This window comes from Scyliorhinus torazame, chromosome 14, assembly GCF_047496885.1.
Source record: "Scyliorhinus torazame isolate Kashiwa2021f chromosome 14, sScyTor2.1, whole genome shotgun sequence".
NCBI lineage: Eukaryota > Metazoa > Chordata > Chondrichthyes > Carcharhiniformes > Scyliorhinidae > Scyliorhinus > Scyliorhinus torazame.
Genome location: NC_092720.1, coordinates 110844752 through 110864135, shown reverse-complemented (window position 1 = coordinate 110864135; position 19384 = coordinate 110844752). Strand labels below are relative to the sequence as shown.

At 49.6% G+C, this 19384-nt stretch overlaps 1 protein-coding gene across 2 annotated transcripts in view; it reads left to right on the top strand.

Annotated features, from left to right (window-relative positions):
• pccb (propionyl-CoA carboxylase subunit beta) overlaps positions 1 to 19384 on the top strand; it is a 90750-nt gene that overhangs the window by 51957 nt on the left and 19409 nt on the right. For both annotated transcript variants that reach the window (XM_072474670.1, XM_072474669.1), the window contains exon 10: positions 18673 to 18796. In XM_072474670.1, the coding sequence (XP_072330771.1) occupies positions 18673 to 18796 (124 nt within the window). The remainder of the gene's footprint in view (positions 1 to 18672; positions 18797 to 19384) is intronic.

Genomic DNA, 19384 nt, shown 5'->3' with positions numbered 1-19384 from the left:
TGAATATCGCCACCAAAGGATCCGGCTCACTATCCTCCCCCACTATCCTTGTTAGCGCCGTGAACACTCCCGCCCAGAATCTCCAACTTTATTCAGCCCCAGAACATATGTGCATGATTCGCTGGTCCCCGCCCACACTTTTCACACTTGTCTGCCACTCCCTGGAAGAACCCACTCATTTGTGCCAAAGTTATATGTACCCTCTGTGCGACCTTGAAATGTATCAGGCACATCCTTACGCACCAGGAGGTCACATTTCCCCTTTGTAGCACCTCATTCCATATTCCCCAGTTTATCTCCCCTCCCAGTTCCCCCTCTCACTTCTCCTTTTTCTTCATCACCTGCTCACTTCCCTGCTCTCCGAGTCACCAATATATGTCTCCGAGGAACCCTCCCCTTCTACATCCGGAAGCAGCAGTCGCTCCAAGAGATTACCTCTGCAATCTGGGGAACTCTTTTCAAACTTTCCGTGCGAGTCACTTCCTTTTGGGAGCTTACCCTCTCCTTCAGTTCCTCTATACTGGCAAACCCCTCTTCCAGATACAGATCCTTTGCCTTAACCAGACCCTCTTCTCTGCACTTCCTCTACATATCATCTATCCCCACTGACTCAAAACCGTGGTTTTCGCACAGCGGTGCCGGCACCGACATCCCTTCTATCCTAAAATGCTTCCTCAGCTGGTACCAGACCTTTACTGTGGACTGCACCACTGGCCTCTGTGTATTTCCTTGGCGCCATTGACAATGCCGCCGTCGCCATAGCTCAAGCTGGACCCCCTACAGAATCCTTACTCTACCCTAACCCATTCTGCCCCCTCCTTCTCACCTTCTCCGCGTTCGCTGCTCAGTAATAGTGAAGCAGGTTCGGCAACGTCAACCCTCCATCTGCCTCTGTCTCTGTAACAGGGTCTTCTTAACCCGTGGCACCTTCCCTGCCCATCCAAAGTCTGAGATCATATCCAGTTTTCGAAAGAAGGCCTTCGGTATAAAGATCAGGAGTGTCTGGAATATGAACTGGAATCTCGGCAGAATGTTCATCTTCACCACTTGGACCCTCCCTCCCAGTGTCAGGTGCAATGTGTCCCACCTCTTCACATCCCCCCCCAACTTCCTCCACCAGCTTTGTTCGATTCCATTTATGTAGCATCGCCCATTCCCCCCGCCTCTCCAGGTATCTAAACCTGTCTCTGGCCACCTTGAATGGCAACCCCCTTAGATTGGCTCACCGACCCAACACATCCACCGAGAATACTTCTCTTTTCCCTCCATTCAGCTTTTATCCCAAGAATGCCACAAACTTCCCCAATAGGTCCTTGATCCTCTCCAGCGGGTCCGAAACACACAACAGTAAGTCGTGTTCCGCGTTTAGCGGCACCCGGTGCTCCCTTCCTCCCCTCGTAATCCCTTGCCACTCTGACGACCCCCTATGAGCCATTGCCAGAGGCTCTCTCGTTAGTGCAAACCTCGGCGACAGCGGGCACCCCTGCCTTGTTCCCCTGTGCAGTTCAAAGTTTTGTGAGGCCATGTCGTTGGCCGGCGCGCACTTCTTCGGTGCCACGTATAACAGGCGCATCCATGCCACAAACTTCGGCCCAAGCCCAAACCTTCCCAGGAGATCAAACGGGTACCGTCACTACCCAGTCAAATGCCTTCCCCGTGTCCATGGACACAACTACCTCCGGTACCTGAGCTCTCGACGGGGTCATGACCACATTTAATAGCCTCCTTTTATTACTGGAAAGCTGCCTGCCCTTTACGAAATTTGTCTGGCCATCCGCAACCACCCCCGGGACACATCCTTCCATCCTTCCCGCCACCAACTTAGCCAGCACTTCCATATCCGTTTTTTTTTTAATGAACATTTTATTGAGGTATTTTTGGTATAGAAACAACAACAAAATAGACTATACATGAAACCATAAACATAGTGCAAAAAACGTTTACCTTTCGTACAGGTCCCACCCTTATTACCCCCCTACTCTAGCCTAAACCACTCCCCCCCCCCCCCCCCCCCCCCCCCCATTTGCTGATGATTATTTTCCGCAAGGAAGTCGACGAACGGTTGCCACCTCTGGGTGAACCCTAACCGTGAACCTCTCAAGGTGAACTTAATTTTCTCATACAGAGAAAGTTAGCCATGTCCAATAGCCAGGTCTCCGACTTCAGGGGCTTTGAGTCTCTCCAGGTCAATAGTATCCGTCTGCGGGCTACCAGGGAAGCAAAGGCCAAAACATCTGCCTCTTTCTCCTGGATTCCTGTATCTTCCGACACCCCAAAAATCGTCACCTCTAGACCCAGCGCCACCCTTGTTTTTAAAACCTTGGATATGACGTCTGCAAACCCCTGCCAAAATCCCTGAAGCTGTGGACATGGTTCGCTGGTCCTCCCGTGCATTTTGTGCACCTGTCTTCCACCCCAAAGAATCTGCTCATCCGGGCCACTGTCATGTGAGCCCAGTGCACAACCTTAAATTGTATCAGGCTGAGCCTGGCACATGTTGCGGGACGCGTTGACTCTACTCAATACGCCTGCCCATAAGCCATCCTCTATCTCACCTCCCAGCTCCTCCTCCCACTTGCGCCTCCTCCGACCCCATAAGCTCCTTATAAATGTCCGAGACGCTCCCCTCCCCTACCCACCCACTGGAAATTACCCTGTCCTGAATCCCCCTCAGCGGTAGGAGCGGGAAGGTTGCCACCTGTTTACGAGGGAAGTCCCGCACCTGCAGATATCTGAATTTGTTTCCCCTCGCCAACCCAAACTTTTCCTCCAACGCCCTCATACTCGGAAAGTCCCTTCTATGAACATATCCCCCATCCTCTCAATCCCCGCTCTCTGCCATACCCGGAACCCCCATCCATAACCACCGGTTTGCCCCAGGGGGGTATCACAAATTGGGGCCCGGACTGAGGCTCCCACTAATCCCACATGCCGTCTCCACTGGCCCCAAATTCTCAGGGCCGCCACTACCCGGGGCTGGTGGAGTACCGCGCCGGCGGGAGCGGCAGAGGCGCAGTTACCAACGCCCCCCCAAACTGGTGTCCTTACAAGAAGCCGCCTCCATACGCACCCACGCCGCCCCCTCCCACTTCCTGATCATGGCTAGGTTAGCTGCCCAGTAATTGCAAAAATTTGGCAGTGCCAGCACGCCCTCTCCCCGGCTCCGCTCGAGCATTACCTTCCTTACCTGCGGGGTCTTGCCTGCCCAGACGAAGCCCGTGATCACCCTGTTGACCCGCTTAAAAAAGGACCGCGGAATAAAAATGGGGAGACATTGAAATACAAATAGGAACCTCGGGAGGACCGTCGCTTTCACCGTTTGTACCCTCCCGGCCAGCGACAACGGGAGCGCGTCCCATCTCCGGAAATCGTCCTTCATTTGGTCCACTAGCCGGGCCAGATTCTATTTATGCAGCCGGTCCCATTCCCGCGCCACTTGGATGCCCGGGTAGCTAAAACTACCCCCTACTGACCTGAACGGCAGATCCCCCCCCACCCAGTCGCCCCTCCTGTCCCCTCGCCTGAACCACAAACATTTCACTCTTATCCATGTTTAGCTTATACCCCGAAAACCAGCCGAATTCCCCTTAAAATCTTCATGATTTCCTCCATCCCCTCTACTGGGTCCGAAACGTACAGAAGCAGATCATCCGCATAGAGCGAAACCCTGTGCCCCGGACCTGTCCCCTCCAGCCCCTTGAAGCTCTCTGAGCAACTGCCAACGGCTCTATAGCCAGCGCAAACAACAGTGGGGAGAGGGGGTAACAGCCTTCTTACATTGGCCACCAACTGCGTACCCTTAAACCCCGTCTGGTCCTTCCCAATAATGTCCGGAACACAGTCCTCAATCGTGGGGGACAAGATTTTGGCCAGCAACGTGGCATCCACATTCAGCAGGGAGATCGGCCTGTAGGACCCACACAGCTCCGGGTTCTTGTCCCACTTAAGAATCAGCGAAATCATTGCCTGTGACATCGGGGGCAGCACCCCTCTTTCCCTTGCCTCATTGAACATCCTCAACAACACTGGCCCCAGTATCCCCGAGAACGTCTTATAAAACTCCACTAGGTATCCGTCTGGACCCGGGGCCTTACCCGCCTGCATGGCCTTCAGACCCTCCACTACCTCTTCCAACCCGATCGGGGCCCCCAGCCCGTCTACCCGTTCTCTGTTCACTGTTGGGAAATTCAACTCCTCCAAGAAGCGCCTCATCCCCTCCGGCCCCGTAGGGGTTTCCAACCTGTACAGCCTACTGTAAAAATCTCTAAACGCCTTTTTTCCTGCCGAATCACCAAACAGGTTCACCTCACCGTCCTTTACTTTCCCTATCTCCCTAGCTGCCTCCCTCTTTCTAAGCTGCAGTGCAAGCATTCTGCTGGCCTTCTCCCCATGTTCATAAATTGCCCCCCTCTCCTTTCTCAGCTGCTCCACCGCCCTCCCTGTGGTCAGCAAGCTAGCCTCTGCCTGCAGCCTCCGCCGTTCCCTCAGGAGCCCTGCCTCTGGGGTCTCCGCATACCTCCTATCGATTTGTAATATCTCCTTTACCAGTCCGTCCGTCTCTGCTCTGTCAACCTTCTCCCTATGAGCCCGGATCGAGATCAGCACCCCCTTACCACCACCTTCAGTGCTTCCACCGCTGCCGAAGTTTCCCCCGTGTCATTGATTTGCAGGTAGCTCTGAATGCATTTCCTCAGCCGCTCCATACCCGTATTTAACAGCGGTATGGGCTTATACGACCCACGTTCCAACGGGTCTTTCCCCTTCTTTGGTATTAATGTGATCGTGGCCTGCACCATCGTGTACAGCAGCTCCCCTTCTCCAAAACCTCATTAAACATCTCTTTCACCCCCCCCCCCCCCCCGCCCCTCCAGAGATGTAGCACAAGGTCTGTCATGAACTCGTTATAGAATTCCGCCAGGTAACCATCGGGCCCAGGGCCTTCCCTGACTTCATACCATCCAATACCTCCCTCAGCCCCAAGGGCTCCTCTAGCGATTGCCACCTTTCCTCCAACCATGGAAACTCCAGTTCGTCTAGAAACCGTCCCATGTCCCCCTCTTCACTCCCCTGTCCAGCTCCTTGTAATAATCCCTAAATGCCTCGTTTATCATCCCCGGCTCCACCACATCCCCTGCCTCAGTCTGTATCTTCAGTTTTCCCTGGACGTAGCCTGCCTCCGTAGCTGATGCGTTAACATTCGACTTGCCTTCTCCCCGTATTCGTACTGCATCCCTCTTGCCCTATGCAGCTGTCCTACTGCCCTTCCTGTCGTCAGCCTATCAAATTGCCACTATAATTTTTTCCTCCTCGCCAATCCCTCCGTGGTGGGGGCCCTCTAGTATTCCCTGTCTACCTCAACTATCTCGTTCATTAGCTGTTCATACATATACCTCCCTCCTTTCTCTATCCGCATGTGCCTTGAACAAGATAATTCCCCCCCCCCCCCCCCGACCACCGCTTTTTGTGCTTCCAAAAAAACATGTGGCCGCCAATACCTCCACGCTTTGGTTCAATTCTACACAATCTTTTTTAAAAAATATATATATTTTTGAAATTTTTCAAACAAATTTTTCCGTTTTTACAACTCAACAAGGGATTATACATTAACTGATAAATAACATTATTTAAATAATATAGTGAACTTACAACAAAAACTGAAAAAGAAAAACAAATAGCAAAAACACAGAATAGTGCTCCCCCCCCCCCCCCCCCCCCCCCGGGTTGCTGCTGCTGTCATTTCCATCTTTTCAATATCGTTCCGCGAGATAGTCAAGGAACGGTTGCCACCGCCTGGAGAACCCCTGAGCCGATCCCCTCCAACGCAAATTTATTTGTTCCAATCTTATGAACCCTGCCATGTCGTTTATCCAGGCCTCCACACCCGGGGGCTTCGCTTCCTTCCACATGAGTAGAATCCTATGCCGGGCTACTAGGGACGCAAAGGCCAAAATATCGGCCTCTTTCGCCTCCTGCACTCCCGGTTCTTCTGCAACCCCAAATATAGATAACCCCCAGCCTGGCTTGACCCGGACCTTCACCACCTTTGAAATTACCCTTGCCGCACCCCCCCAGAACTCATGCAGTGCCGGACATGACCAGAACATGTGTGTGTGGTTCGCTGAGCTTCCTGAGCACCTCCCACACCTGTCCTTGACCCCGAAAAACCTGCTCAGTCTTGCTCCCGTCATATGTGCTCTATGTAGAACCTTAAATTGAATCAGGCTAAGCCTGGCACACGAGGACGAGGAATTTACCCTACTTAGGGCATCCGCCCATAGCCCCTCCTCAATCTCTTCCCCCAGCTCTTCTTCCCATTTTCCCTTCAGCTCCTCTATCATCGCCTCCCCCTCGTCCCTCATCTCCCAGTATATTTCGGACACTTTGCCCTCTCCAACCCATGCCCCTGAAATCACTCTATCTTGGATCCCCTGCGTCGGGAGCAGCGGAAATTCCCTCACCTGTTGCCTCGTAAATGCCCTCACTTGCATGTATCGGAAGGCGTTCCCTGGGGGCAGCTTATATTTTTCTTCTAGCGCTCCCAGACTTGCAAACGTCCTGTCTATAAACTGGTCCCCCAGCTTCCTAATTCCTGCTCGCTGCCAGCACTGGAACCCCCCATCCATCCTCCCTGGGACAAACCTATGGTTATTCCTTATCGGGGACCACACCGAGGCACCCGTCACTCCCCTGTGTCGCCTCCACTGCCCCCAGATCCTCAAGGTTGCCACCACCACTGGGTTTGTGGTGTACCTTTTCGGGGAGAACGGCAGCGGCGCCGTCACCAGCGCTTTTAGGCTCGTTCCCTTACAGGACACCATCTCCAGCTTCTTCCACGCTGCTCCCTCTTCCTCCCTCATCCACTTACAGACCATCGACACATTGGCGGCCCAATAGTAGTTGCTCAAACTCGGCAGCGCCAGTCCCCCTCTGTCCCTACTGCGCTGCAGGAACCCCCTCTTTACTCTCGGGGTCTTTCCTGCCCACACAAAGCTCGTAATGCTCCTATCTATTTTTTTTTTAAAAAGGCCTTTGTGATCAGAATGGGGAGGCACTGAAACACGAAAAGAAACCTCGGGAGGACCACCATTTTAACTGCCTGCACTCTGCCCGCCAGCGACAGCGGCACCATATCCCACCTCTTAAAGTCCTCCACCGTCTGCTCCATCAGTCGCGTCAGGTTAAGTCTATGCAGGGTTCCCCAGTTCCTGGCCACCTGGATCCCCAGGTATCGGAAGTCCCTTACCACTCTCCTCTGCGGCAGAGCATCTATCCCCCTACCCTGTTCCCCGGGGTGCATTACAAAAAGCTCGCTCTTCCCCATATTTAGTTTTTATCCCGAGAACTCTCCAAACTCCCGAAGTATCTGCATTACCTCTGGCATCCCCTCTACCGGGTCCGCAACGTATAGCAGTAGATCATCTGCGTAGAGCGACACTCGGTGTTCCTCTCGCCCTCTAAGCACCCCCCTCCACTTCTTAGAATCCCTCAGCGCTATGGCCAGTGGTTCAATTGCCAACGCGAACAGTAACAGGGACAGGGGACACCCTTGTCTTGTACCCCTATGTAGCCGAAAATACCCCGATCTTTGCCTGTTTGTGACTACGCTTGCCATCGGGGCCCCATATAAGAGTCTGACCCATCTAATAAACCCCTCACCGGACCAAAACCTCTTCAGCACCTCCCACAGATAGTCCCACTCCACCCTATCGAATGCCTTCTTTGCATCCATCGCCGCCACTATCTCTGCCTCCCCCTCCGGTGAGGGCGTCATCATCACCCCCAGCAACCTTCGTACATTAACATTCAGTTGTCTCCCCTTTACAAACCCTGTCTGATCGTCATGCGCCACCCCTGGGACGCAATCCTCTATCCTTGTCGCCATCACTTTGGCCAGCAGTTTGGCATCTACATTTAGGAGTGAGATAGGCCTGTATGACCCGCATTGCAGCGGGTCTTTATCTCGTTTCAGGATTAGCGATATCGTCGCCTCCGACATTGTCGGGGGTAGCATCCCTCTTTCCTTAGCCTCATTAAAGGTTCTCGCCAAAAGCGGGGCCAACAGATCCATATACTTCCTGTAGAATTCCACCGGAAACCCATCTGGTCCCGGGGCCTTCCCTGCCTGCATGTTCCCCAGTCCTTTAATCACCTCATCCACCTCGATTGGCGCCCCCAGACCTGCCACCTCCTGCCCCTTCACCTTCGGGAACCTTAGCTGGTCCAGAAAATGTAGCATTCCTTCTTTTCCCCCCGGGGGTTGGGACTTATATAGCCTCTCATAAAAGGTCTTGAACACCTCGTTCACTTTCCCTGCTCTCTGCTCCATATTTCCCTTTTCGTCCCTAACTCCCCCGATCTCTCCCGATCTGCCATCCTCTGCCGAAGTTGGTGGGCTAACTGCCGGCTTTCCTTTTACCCATACTCGTATTGCATCCCCTGTGCCTCTGCCTTTCCCGTGGTCAGCAGGTCAAACTCCGTCTGTAGTCTTCGTCTTTCTCTGTATAGCCCTTCGTCTGGGGCCTCCGCATATTTTTTACCCACCCTCAATTTCCCCCACTAATCTCTCTTTCTTTGCCCTCTTGTTTCCCCTTGTGGGCTCTGATGGAGATCAGCTCTCCTCTAACCACCACCTTCAGCGCTTCCCATACTACCCCCACCTGAACCTCCCCATCGTTGTTGACCTCCAGGTATCGCTCAATACACCCCCTCACCCTTCCGCAGACCCCCTCGTCCGTCAGTAGTCCCATATCTAGTCGCCAGAGTGGGCGCTGCTCCCTTTCCTCTCCTAGTTCCAGATCCACCCAATGCGGGGCGTGGTCTGAAACGGCTATGGCTGAGTACTCCGTTCCTGCCACTTTTGGGATCAGTGCCCTTCCCAAAACGAAAAAGTCTATCCGGGAGTATACCTTATGGACATGGGAGAAGAAAGAGAACTCTTTAGCCATCGGCCTGGCAAATCTCCACGGATCCACTCCCCTCATTTGTTCCATAAATCCCTTAAGCACCTTGGCCGCTGCCGGCCTTCTCCCGGTCCTGGATCTGGACTGGTCTAGCCCTGGATCCAGCACTGTTAAAATCCCCCCCCCCATTATCAAATTTCCCACCTCCAGGTCCAGGATACGTCCCAGCATTCGCTTCATGAATCCTGCGTCATCCCAATTCTGGGCATATGCATTCATCAGCACAACCGCCTCGCCCTGCAGTCTGCCACTTGCCATCACATATCTACCCCCACTGTCCACCACTATGTTCTTAGCCTCGAATGATACACGTTTCCCCACCAATATTGCCACCCCTCTGTTTTTCGCGTCCAACCCTGAGTGGAATACCTGTCCCACCCATCCTTTTCTTAGTCTAACCTGATCCGCAACCTTCAGGTGCGTCTCCTGGAGCATGACTACGTCCGCCTTCAGTCTCTTTAAGTGCGCAAACACCCGTGCCCTCTTAATCGGCCCATTTAAGCCTCTCACATTCCACGTGATCAGCCGGATTGCGGGGCCATTTCCCCCCCCCCCCACCCCCTCGGCGACTAGCCATCCCCCCCCTTTTTAGGCCATCTCCTCATCCAGGTCCCACGCACCCGTCTGTCCCCCAGGCAGCGCCTTCCCGCCCCGACCACCTCATCTCTTACCAGCTCCCCCTTGCACTCAGCAGCAGCAACCCAGTTAATTCCCCCCCCCCCCCCCCTGCTAGATCCCCCTCCAGCTTGATTACTCCCCCCATATTGCTTCCGGACGTCCGCTAACTCTGGCTGACCTTGGCTTCCCCCGTTCACTCTTTGACCTCCCTGTGTGAGGGGCTCCCTTCCTTCCTGTGCCCGTTTTCCTGCTATAATTTCCATAGCGCGGGAAAATACCTGCGCTGTCCTCTTGGTCCCGCCCCCTATGGCGCAGTTCCCTCATTCCCCTTCCCTGTCCCTTTTCCCACCGGCGCCCACATTTCTTCGTGTGTCCCCCCCCCCAATCGGGGGGAGAAAAATTCCCCGTCCAACATTGCTGTACAATAGCCCTCCCCTCCCCACTTTACGTTTCTGTACCACCACCTCGCTGCTTCTCTCCAAACATCAAACTCTCCAATCTAGTCCAGTTTCTCTTGGCTGAATGTCCATGCCTCCTCCGCTGTCTCGAAGTAGTGATGCTTGCCCTGATGCGTGACCCACAGTCGTGCCGGCTGCAGCATCCCAAATTTTATTTTCTTCCTATGGAGCACCGCCTTGGCCCGGTTAAAGCTCGCCCTCCTTCTCGCCACCTCCGCACTCCAGTCCTGATACACGCGTATCCCCGCATTCTCCCATTTGCTACTCCGTGCCTTCTTGGCCCAGCTCAGGACCATCTCTCTATCCCTGTAGCGATGGAACTTCACCACTATTGCTCTTGGTGTTTCACCTGCCTTTGGTCTTCTCACGAGGACCCGGTACGCTCCCTCCACTTCCAGGGGGCCCGTTGGGGCCTCAGCTCCCATTAGTGTGTGGAGCATCGTGCTCACATAAGCCCCAACATCAGCTCCCTCTGTTCCTTCGGGGAGACCTAAAATCCGTAGGTTCTTCCTCCTCGAGCTGTTCTCCAGGGCTTCCAGCCTTTCTATGCACCTCTTGTGTAGTGCCTCGTGTGTCTCCGTTTTTACCACCAGGCCCTGTATCTCATCTTCATTCTCGGCTGCCTTTGCCTTCACTCCACGGAGCTCCATCGCCTGGACCTTTTGTGTTTCCTTCAGTCCCTCGATTGCCAGTAGCATCGGCGCCAGCACCTCTTTCTTTAGCTCCTCCACACATCATTGGAGAAACTCCTGCTGGTCCGGGCCCCATACCATCTGGGCTCCATCCGCCGCCATCTTGCTTCTCCCTACTCTTTGCCGCTGCTCCAAAGGATCCTTCGCAATCTGGCCACTACCGCCGCTCCTTTCCATACACACCCGGGGGGACTCCTTCCTTCATCACCCCACACTGGGTTAGGTCGATAAAAATTCCGTTGGGGCTCCTGATAAGAGCCCAAAAGTCCGTTGGAACGGGAGGTGCCGAAACGCGCGGCTTAGCAGTGCAGCACCGCAACCGGAAGTCCAATTCTACATAATCTTTAATCACAGCCCGCACTTTATTGCAAAACCCGAATTGATTCTCCACCCCGGCCGCTGGTCCTGTCCCGATCTAAGCTGAATTTCTGGCCAATAGGACGCAGGTCCGGGATTACTGTCCTCGTGTGCTCTGCTCCCTCCACCCCAACCAAACCCTCCCGGCTCACCAGAAAAAAGTCAATTCTTGTATACACCCTATAAATTCCCTTCCCCCTGGGTTCTTGAAGCAGCACTGGTCCACCATACCCATCTTCTCCATAAACCCACCCAACACCTTTGCCATTCATATCCTACCCATTTACCTCGGGCTCTATCTATTTACCCTCTGCTCTAGGACACAATTAAAATCTCCTCCCATAATCAAATGGTGCGTTGCCAAGTCTGGGATCGCTGCCAGCAACCGCCTCACAAAACCTACATCGTCCCAATTCGGGGCATATACATTCACCAATACCACTGGCGCCCCTTCTAATACCCCTCACCATCGCATATCTCCCACCCTCACTTCCTTCGCGCGCTCAAATCCCATTTTCTTGCTCATCAAAATGGTGTCCCCCCCCCCGTGACTTTGAATCAAACACCGAATGGAAAATCTGTCCCACCAATCCCTCTTATCCTAACCTGGTCCTTCACACGGCGGTGTGCCTCCTGCAAAAAGACTGCTTCCGTTTTTAAACTTCTTGGGTGCGCAAAGATACAAGATCTTTTCACTGGTTCATTGAGCTCTCGCACGTTCCATGTTATCAGCCGTACCAGGAGCTTATGCCTCCATTCCCCTCTACCATTCGTTATCCTCCCCATTTGGCTCTACCGCTGTTAATTTGACCCGGTACCTGGTCCATCCAAGAAGACCCATTTCTCTGCCCCATACCATGTTTCTTCTCCAACCTTGCCACATCGCATATTCTCTCCCCCCCCCCCCCCCCCCCCCCTCTCCCCAAAACAAATACAGCCACAGGCAGCAGGAGGAGAGGGGGACAGCTGTCCCCTTACAAACCTTTCACCCCTGCTGCACTTTGTCAATCCAACAGAAAAAAGAAAACCCCTCCACATCGGCAGAAAAGAAAACCTCCCTCCAACCCCCACTCTACCGGTATTCTCCATTATTCCATAGTGCCAGCACATCCATCTCCCAAAATTGTTCAGTTCAGCCCCAGTTTATGTTCCTTGAAAAAGTCATTGGCCCCTTCTGGGGTCTCAAAATAATATTCCCAGCCTTCATAAGTCACCCATAGTTTTGCTGGGTACAGCACCCCAAACTTGATCTGCTGTCGATATAACACCGCCTTGACCCTGTTGAACCCTGCACGCGTTTTGCCTTTTCAGCTCCAATGTCCTGGTATATTTGATGTGGAGATGCCGGTTGGACTGGGGTGAACAGTAAGAAGTCATCCTATATTACATACGAGAGATATATATCAAAGTATTGTCTTGCATCTTTGACTTTGTCTATATATATATATATATATATATATATGTTTCTGGAACCTACCTCTTCATTCACCTGAGGAAGGAGCAGTGCTCCGAAAGCTAGTGATTCAAAACAAACCTGTTGAACTTTAACCTGGTGTTGTAAGACTTCTTACTGGTATATTTGGACTTTGTTCCCCTCCCAGTCGCTGTTCCGCTTCTCCCTGGCCCATTGCCAGATCTTCTCTTTCTCCACAAACCTGTGGAGTCTCACGATCACTGCCCGCGGCGGCTCCCCAGCTCTTGGCTTCTGCCTCAGAGACCTGTGTGCTCTGTCCATCTCAGAGGTCTTGTCCAGCACTCCCTCTGCCACCAGTCCCGCCAGTATCTTCGAAACGTACCTCGTGGCACTCGCACTTTCCACTACTTCAGGCACACCAACTATTCGCAGATTCTGCCTCCTCAACCTGTTTTCCTGCTCCTCCACCTTTGCTCTCAACGTCTTGCAAAGGTCTCCTAAGAACTCCGCCTCCAATGCCACATCTCGATCTCTCAAATGAGCCTCCAGACATTTTCCACCCACTCCATTGATACCTTCAGGGGTGTCCCAGCCCCTTCGATGGCTTTCGATCGATCTTGTTGCAACACCTTCCACGGCTAGCAGAACTCTTCCTTGATGAAGACCATCAACTGTTCCACCTCGGGCTTTTAAACTTGCACTGGCCATCCTTCCACTAGCTGCTGCGCCACAAGTCTCTTCAAACTCCTTGGCCAGATCTTTAGCCTTCTGCTGGGTTTGGTAACCAGCAGACTTGCCACTCCCAGGGGGAACTTCTCCTCCGACCTTAAGTTACACTTTGTCATCGAAGTTAAACCCAATTCCGGGTTAAAAGCTCTTTTCCATGCCTTCAAACCAGAGCTGCCCTGTGTGCAACCCCCCACACCAAGGCCGCCACCAGAAGTCTTGATTTTAATTCCTCATTATACCTGTAAAATACTGGGGCTGGTTTAGCACACTGGTTGCGCCCAATATCACTGACTCGTTATTGAAGAATGAAGGTGGGCCACCTGAACTCCAGAAACATTCTGAGGCTGGAAACTGGATCACCTCCAGGACACCTAATCTGGAGGGTCCTCCCGACCCCCTGTTGTGGTGTTTCCACGGTTGCGTGCAGCTTCCGTCGTGAACTCCAGAGATGGCCCCAACCATTGTTCAAATTAGTCATGACACCTGCATGCCACATTTTTCTGAATGTGTTTCATGCCACTGTGTTTCCCTGCCGGTATCTCACAAAATCTTGCATGGTGGCCTGGCCTTCATCTGAGACCCTGGAGCTGTGAAGCAACTGTGCTAACCACTATGCTATCGTGCTGCCATTTGATGATCACAACAGCCTAATATTGCTGCATGTGGTGGAGAGCCGAGTGTAGTTGCTCAGAGATGTTTTGTAGTCTTTTCGTTGTGCTTTCCAGTAATCTGTCTGAACCAGTGCAACAAACGCCCTCTACAGGACATCTGTGGTCTTTGAGCACAAAAGGAACAGACACTCTTCAACCAATCAGATTAAAGAATCTTCACTGAGAAGCACATTGCAAAGCAGGAAATAAAAACAAGAAATATAACTTGCATTGAAATCATTGTGGAGGAAACAGAATAAAATTGGGATTATACATAAAAGAATTAAGGGAAAGACTGGCGAGAAAGTCCAAAAAAATGAAAGCTGCAACATTAGTTTTCTCCTGCGAGAATGAGGACTCCACACTTCAATTTGTCAGGTCCAGGGTGAGGTTTTTCAGCAATAATAGAAACTCAATTGCTGCTGAGTGAACTAACCCTCACTTTCATCTGCTATTAGGGCGAGACGAGTGGGTAATCAATTGCCCTAAGTTTATGCCATTACAGTTTTTATATGTAGATTCCATTGGCAAAGACTTGTTTTTTTGCTGTCTCGTGGAATGTGGCTGTCACTGGTAAGCCCAGCATTTATTGCCTACCCCTCATTGCAATTGAGAGGGTAGCGATGAACAAACTTCTTGAACTGCTGTTATTCGTGTGATGTAGGTGTGCCCACGGTGCTGTTAAGAGTTTAAGGGTTGTGATTAGGTTCTATAAAGGAAGGTTCTGAGTTGGAATATTGTGTGACCTGTACATGAATGTACAAGTGGTGACATTCCCATTCATCTGCTGCCCTTGTCCTTCTAGATGATGGAGTTTGCTGGTTTGGGAGTTGCTGCAGTGCATCCGATCAATGGTACATATTGCTGCCATTGTATGTTCGTGGTGGAGGGAGTGAATGTTTAATCTAGTGGATGGGGTGCCGATCAAGTGGGTTGCTTTGTTCTGGATGGTGTCGAGTGTCTTTTGAGTGTTGTCGGAGCTGCAGTTTTTCAGACTGCAGCAGTGCAGCCTGTGGAAGGGTATTAGTGACAGGAACCTTTAGATTTCCCTGTTTAACTCTGCATGTGCAGACAGAAAAGGATGCTGTCCGTTTTACCCTGTACTAACAGTGATTTTTGATACCTCACCATTATTAGCACAACAAAATTCAGGCAGTGATTTCTGTTACCTCACCATTATTAGCACAACAAAATTCAGGCAATGTCATTAGATTTATATTGTGTGGAAAAGGACCTGGAAAATTCGATGAGGTTGGCCTACCTCCAGTTAAGTATTTTCACAATGAGTTGAAAAGAGATCTGGTACAGATAAATTGAAATCAAAAACTGGCAGGTAAAACAGTAAATGAGCAATGGGAAGCCTTCAAAGAGGAGACAGTTCAGGCACAGCCTGGACAGACAAAGGAAGGGCATCCAAAGTTAGAGCTCCTTCGATGACTAAACATCAGATTGCCACTCTGTACCGACCTACCTGCGCTAAAATTCTTAAATGCTGGTGTACGCCAGGCCAGGTGAGATGCAGGCGTCATAGCGCATTCCCGGCTCCAGTGTTGAAGTATAAGCATGTGAGTTTAAAGGTCTGAAAATTTAAAATCACAGGCCAAGGAAATGAGGTGGGGGGGGGGTTCTGGTCTTGGGGGTTCATGGGGAATCCTGTGCAAGCGAGCAGGAAGGGTGTGGGGAATGTGGGGTCCCCTGGGAGTTGGAGAATATGGAATCCCTGGGGGTTTGGGACTGTGGGGTGTGTCGCATGCTAGGCTCGGTCTGGGTCCTTAAAATAGTTAAGTTGAAGTTAGAAATGTTTTTATTTCTTCTCTTTCAGAGTAACTATTATAATAATAATCTTTATTATTAATGTCCCAAGTAGGCTTACATTAACACTACAATGAAGTTACTGTGAAAATCCCCTAATTGCCACACTCCGGTGCCTGTTCGGGTACACACAGGGAGAATTCAGTATGTCCAATTCACTTAACAAGCACGTCTTTCGGGACTTGTGGGAGGAAATCGGAGCACCCGGAGGAAACCCACGCAGACATTAACGGATCACTGACAGCAACATCAGACGTTGGCAATATAAAATGTTGTTGGATGGTTCCCTGCGGACTTGTCCAGGGGAAGTTGCCGCTTTTGGACATTTGCCACATTAAACCCTTACACCTGGGAACCTCCAAGAGGGGTTACCCAGAGCAACCCCAAGAATTTATGAGCCATAAAGATTAACAAGAGATAGAAAAAGGAATATCAAATTCATAATTCAACAGAGAACCAAGCTGATAACAAAAAGCAGAGGGGAGAATTAAAAAAAAAAAAATGAGTAGAGCAGAGAGAGAATATGATTAACTTGTTGATAGCAAAAAGAAAATTAAAGGAATGGTTAAGGCGATACAGAGCCCAAAAGGAGATCTTATGAAGGCAGAGAATGTGGCTGATGCACTAAGAACTTTGTATCTGGCTTCACCAGAGACGAAGATTCTGCCAATGTCATAGTAAGTAGGGAAATTGAATTGGATAGAAATTGATATATTAAGTATTTAAAAGATGGCAGGGCTCAATTTGAAAAGTTACTTATTTTGGATAAGATGCATCTGAGGTTGCTGAATTGCAAGGTAACTGGTCACCATCTTCCAGTCCTCCTTGGATATGGGAATGGTGCCAGAGGTTTGGGGGATTGTGAACCCTTGTTCAAAAAAAATGGAAAGGGATAAATTTGCCAATGACAGGCCAATAAACCTAAAATGGGAAAGCTTTTAGAGGCAATAATATGGGAGAAAGTTACTTGACTGTAGGAAAAGTATAGCAAAAATAACAGATTTATTAAGGGGAAATCATATTTGACTAACTTGATTGACTTTTTAAAAAATGAATTAGAGAATTGGTGACTATCATGTGATTGGGGATGTGCATGCAAGCTTTCAAATGGTTTGATAAAGTACCAGCTAATAAACCTGTTCATAAAATTGAAACCCATTTGATTAAAGGAGCAGTCACTGGGTGGATATGAAATCGGCTAGGGACAGCAGGGGAGTGTACATTTGTGTTCTTTCTGGGTCAGTGTTGGGACAACTGCCCATTTGATTTTTATTAATGACCTGGGCGTAATTTTAAAGTTTGCAGCTGACATGAAATTCAGAAACTTAGTAAACCGTGAACAGCTTACAGGAAGGCAAATATATAATATATTTTATACTGGTGAAATGGGTAGACATGTGGCGGATTAACTTTAACAGTGAAATGTGAAGCGAGTCATTTGATAGGAAGAATGAGGAGAGGCAACTTGAGCTAAATGGTACATATTATAAAGCCAGTGCAGGGACAGAGGAACTGGGAGTGGGCATACACAAACAAACCTTTGAATGTGGCAGGACAAGTTGAGAAGGCAGTGAGAACGATGTTGAGTACAAAAGCAAGAAAATCACTTGGAATCTTTATAAAACACTGATTAGGCTTAGCTGGAGTATGGTGTCCAATTCTTGGCACCATCTTTTAGAAAGAATGTTTGAGGCCTGAGAAAGAGCAGAGGAAATACTAGAATGATACTAAGTATTCAAGGCTGGCTTAGACATCTTTGATCTACGAGGGAGGCTGGGGTTATAGGCAATGGGCAGGAAAGTGAAGTTAAGGTTAAAATCCGATCCGCCATGATCTTATTGAATGGCAGAGCGGGCTTGATGGGCCAAATGGCCTATTCCTTTTGTTGTTCTTTTGAAAGACTTAAGCCATGTGGAGAAGTTAGAGACACTGGAATTGTTCTCTTTGGGGAAAAAAGGGTAGGGGAGATTTGATAGAGGTGTTCAAAATCATCAGGTTTTGGTGGAGTAAATGAGGTGAAAGTATTTCCAGTGACTAAAGGTTCAGTAACCAGAGGGCACAGATTAATAGTAATTGACAAAGTATAAAGAGACAGTGTGAGATTTTTGTTTTATGCAGTGAATTGTGACCTGGAATTCGGTGACTGACAAGGTGGTGGGCCGTAGTGTGGCGACTAGGGGGTTTTCACAGTAACTTCATTGCAGTAAGCCTACTTGTGACACTAAAAGATTATTATTATAAGAATAACTGGCAAGAGGGAATTGTATAAATACTTTGGCAGAGATTGCAGGGCTAGAGTGAAAGAGTATCGGAATGACACTAATTGGATAGATCTCCTCCTATGATGAATCCTTGTGTGAACTCGTTTAACCCACCTATCATTCTGGTCAATCTGCTGTGCCCCTTCCAAAGCCAATATATTCCTAAGGTACGATACCCAGAACTGCATGCAGTACTCCAGATGCGGTCAAACCAGAGCTCTGTACAACTAATATAACATGCAGCCCTCTTCAGATAAAGGTCAGCGTTATGCAATACTTTGTATTTAGTTCTTGTATCTGTCCACTAGTTTTTACTGATTTCAGCACTTGTATCCCTAAATCTCTCAGCCAATCCACAGTACTTACATTCTTGCCATTTAGAAAATAAAAAAAGCTAAATCACTATTTTCCAGACTTGAACATTAATTGGAACAGGTATTTAATGTATCTTTCACATTGGACAGTCTTTTTAGAATTGTGGCTGAACATTGGACATTAATTTAAATGGGCATTTAATCAGGCTTTGTGGTCAATGCTTTCCAGGCTACTGCTATTCATGGAATTATCCCTGGTGTGTTCAGTGACCCCTGTGATGAGCCATCCTGTTCTCAACACATGGCCTTGGTTTGGTCTTTGGATGTAGTTTGAGGCTCTTCACAGCACTAACCATTCAACATTTAAACAGCACATTTCAAAAAAAATCTATGAAACTCTGTTTTAGATTGCAGATGAAAGGGATTTTTTTGAGCTCATGCCGAATTATGCCAAAAACATCATTATCGGATTCGCCAGAATGAATGGATGCACAGTGGGAATTGTGGGTAATCAACCTAAAGTGGCTTCAGGTGAGTTTTAATTAAGTATTCCCAAAAAAGTCCTGTCTTGGTGAAAACAATATTAAAGAGATTTGATGAACATTGTTCTGCTTTTCTCCCCACCCACAGCTCTCCATTGGCTAAGTTTGTTGCAATCTACATTGTGATGGGCTTCCTGTTCTCTTCTCTCCCCATCATTAATGGCCATTTAAAAAAATTGTAACTATTATATGAAGAGTCCCATTTCACCCTCTCGGCTTTTTTGGCTGAGATCAAGCGGAGGGTCAATTCTGTAATGCCTGTTCTTGTCAGCTTGGATTGAGTATGGGTCTTTAAGTGGGGACCAGGAATTGGATGGATTCAATTTGAAGTTTGAATTAGTTTTTGGAGCAAGCAAGGAAATGGATTAAGTGGCGTGCCCTGACCACTCTGCTCATTGGCTTTATAACTCTGAGAATGGAATAACATTTTTAAAAATCCTAATTTAACCCCACCGAATTTGTACAAAACACAGCAATGGGAGTAATCTTAGAAAATAAGCCATTTCAGTGGCTCTTTCCATGGATGTGTGAAGATAACCAAATGATGGATGGCAAAGACCAGCTGGCCCACTGAGCT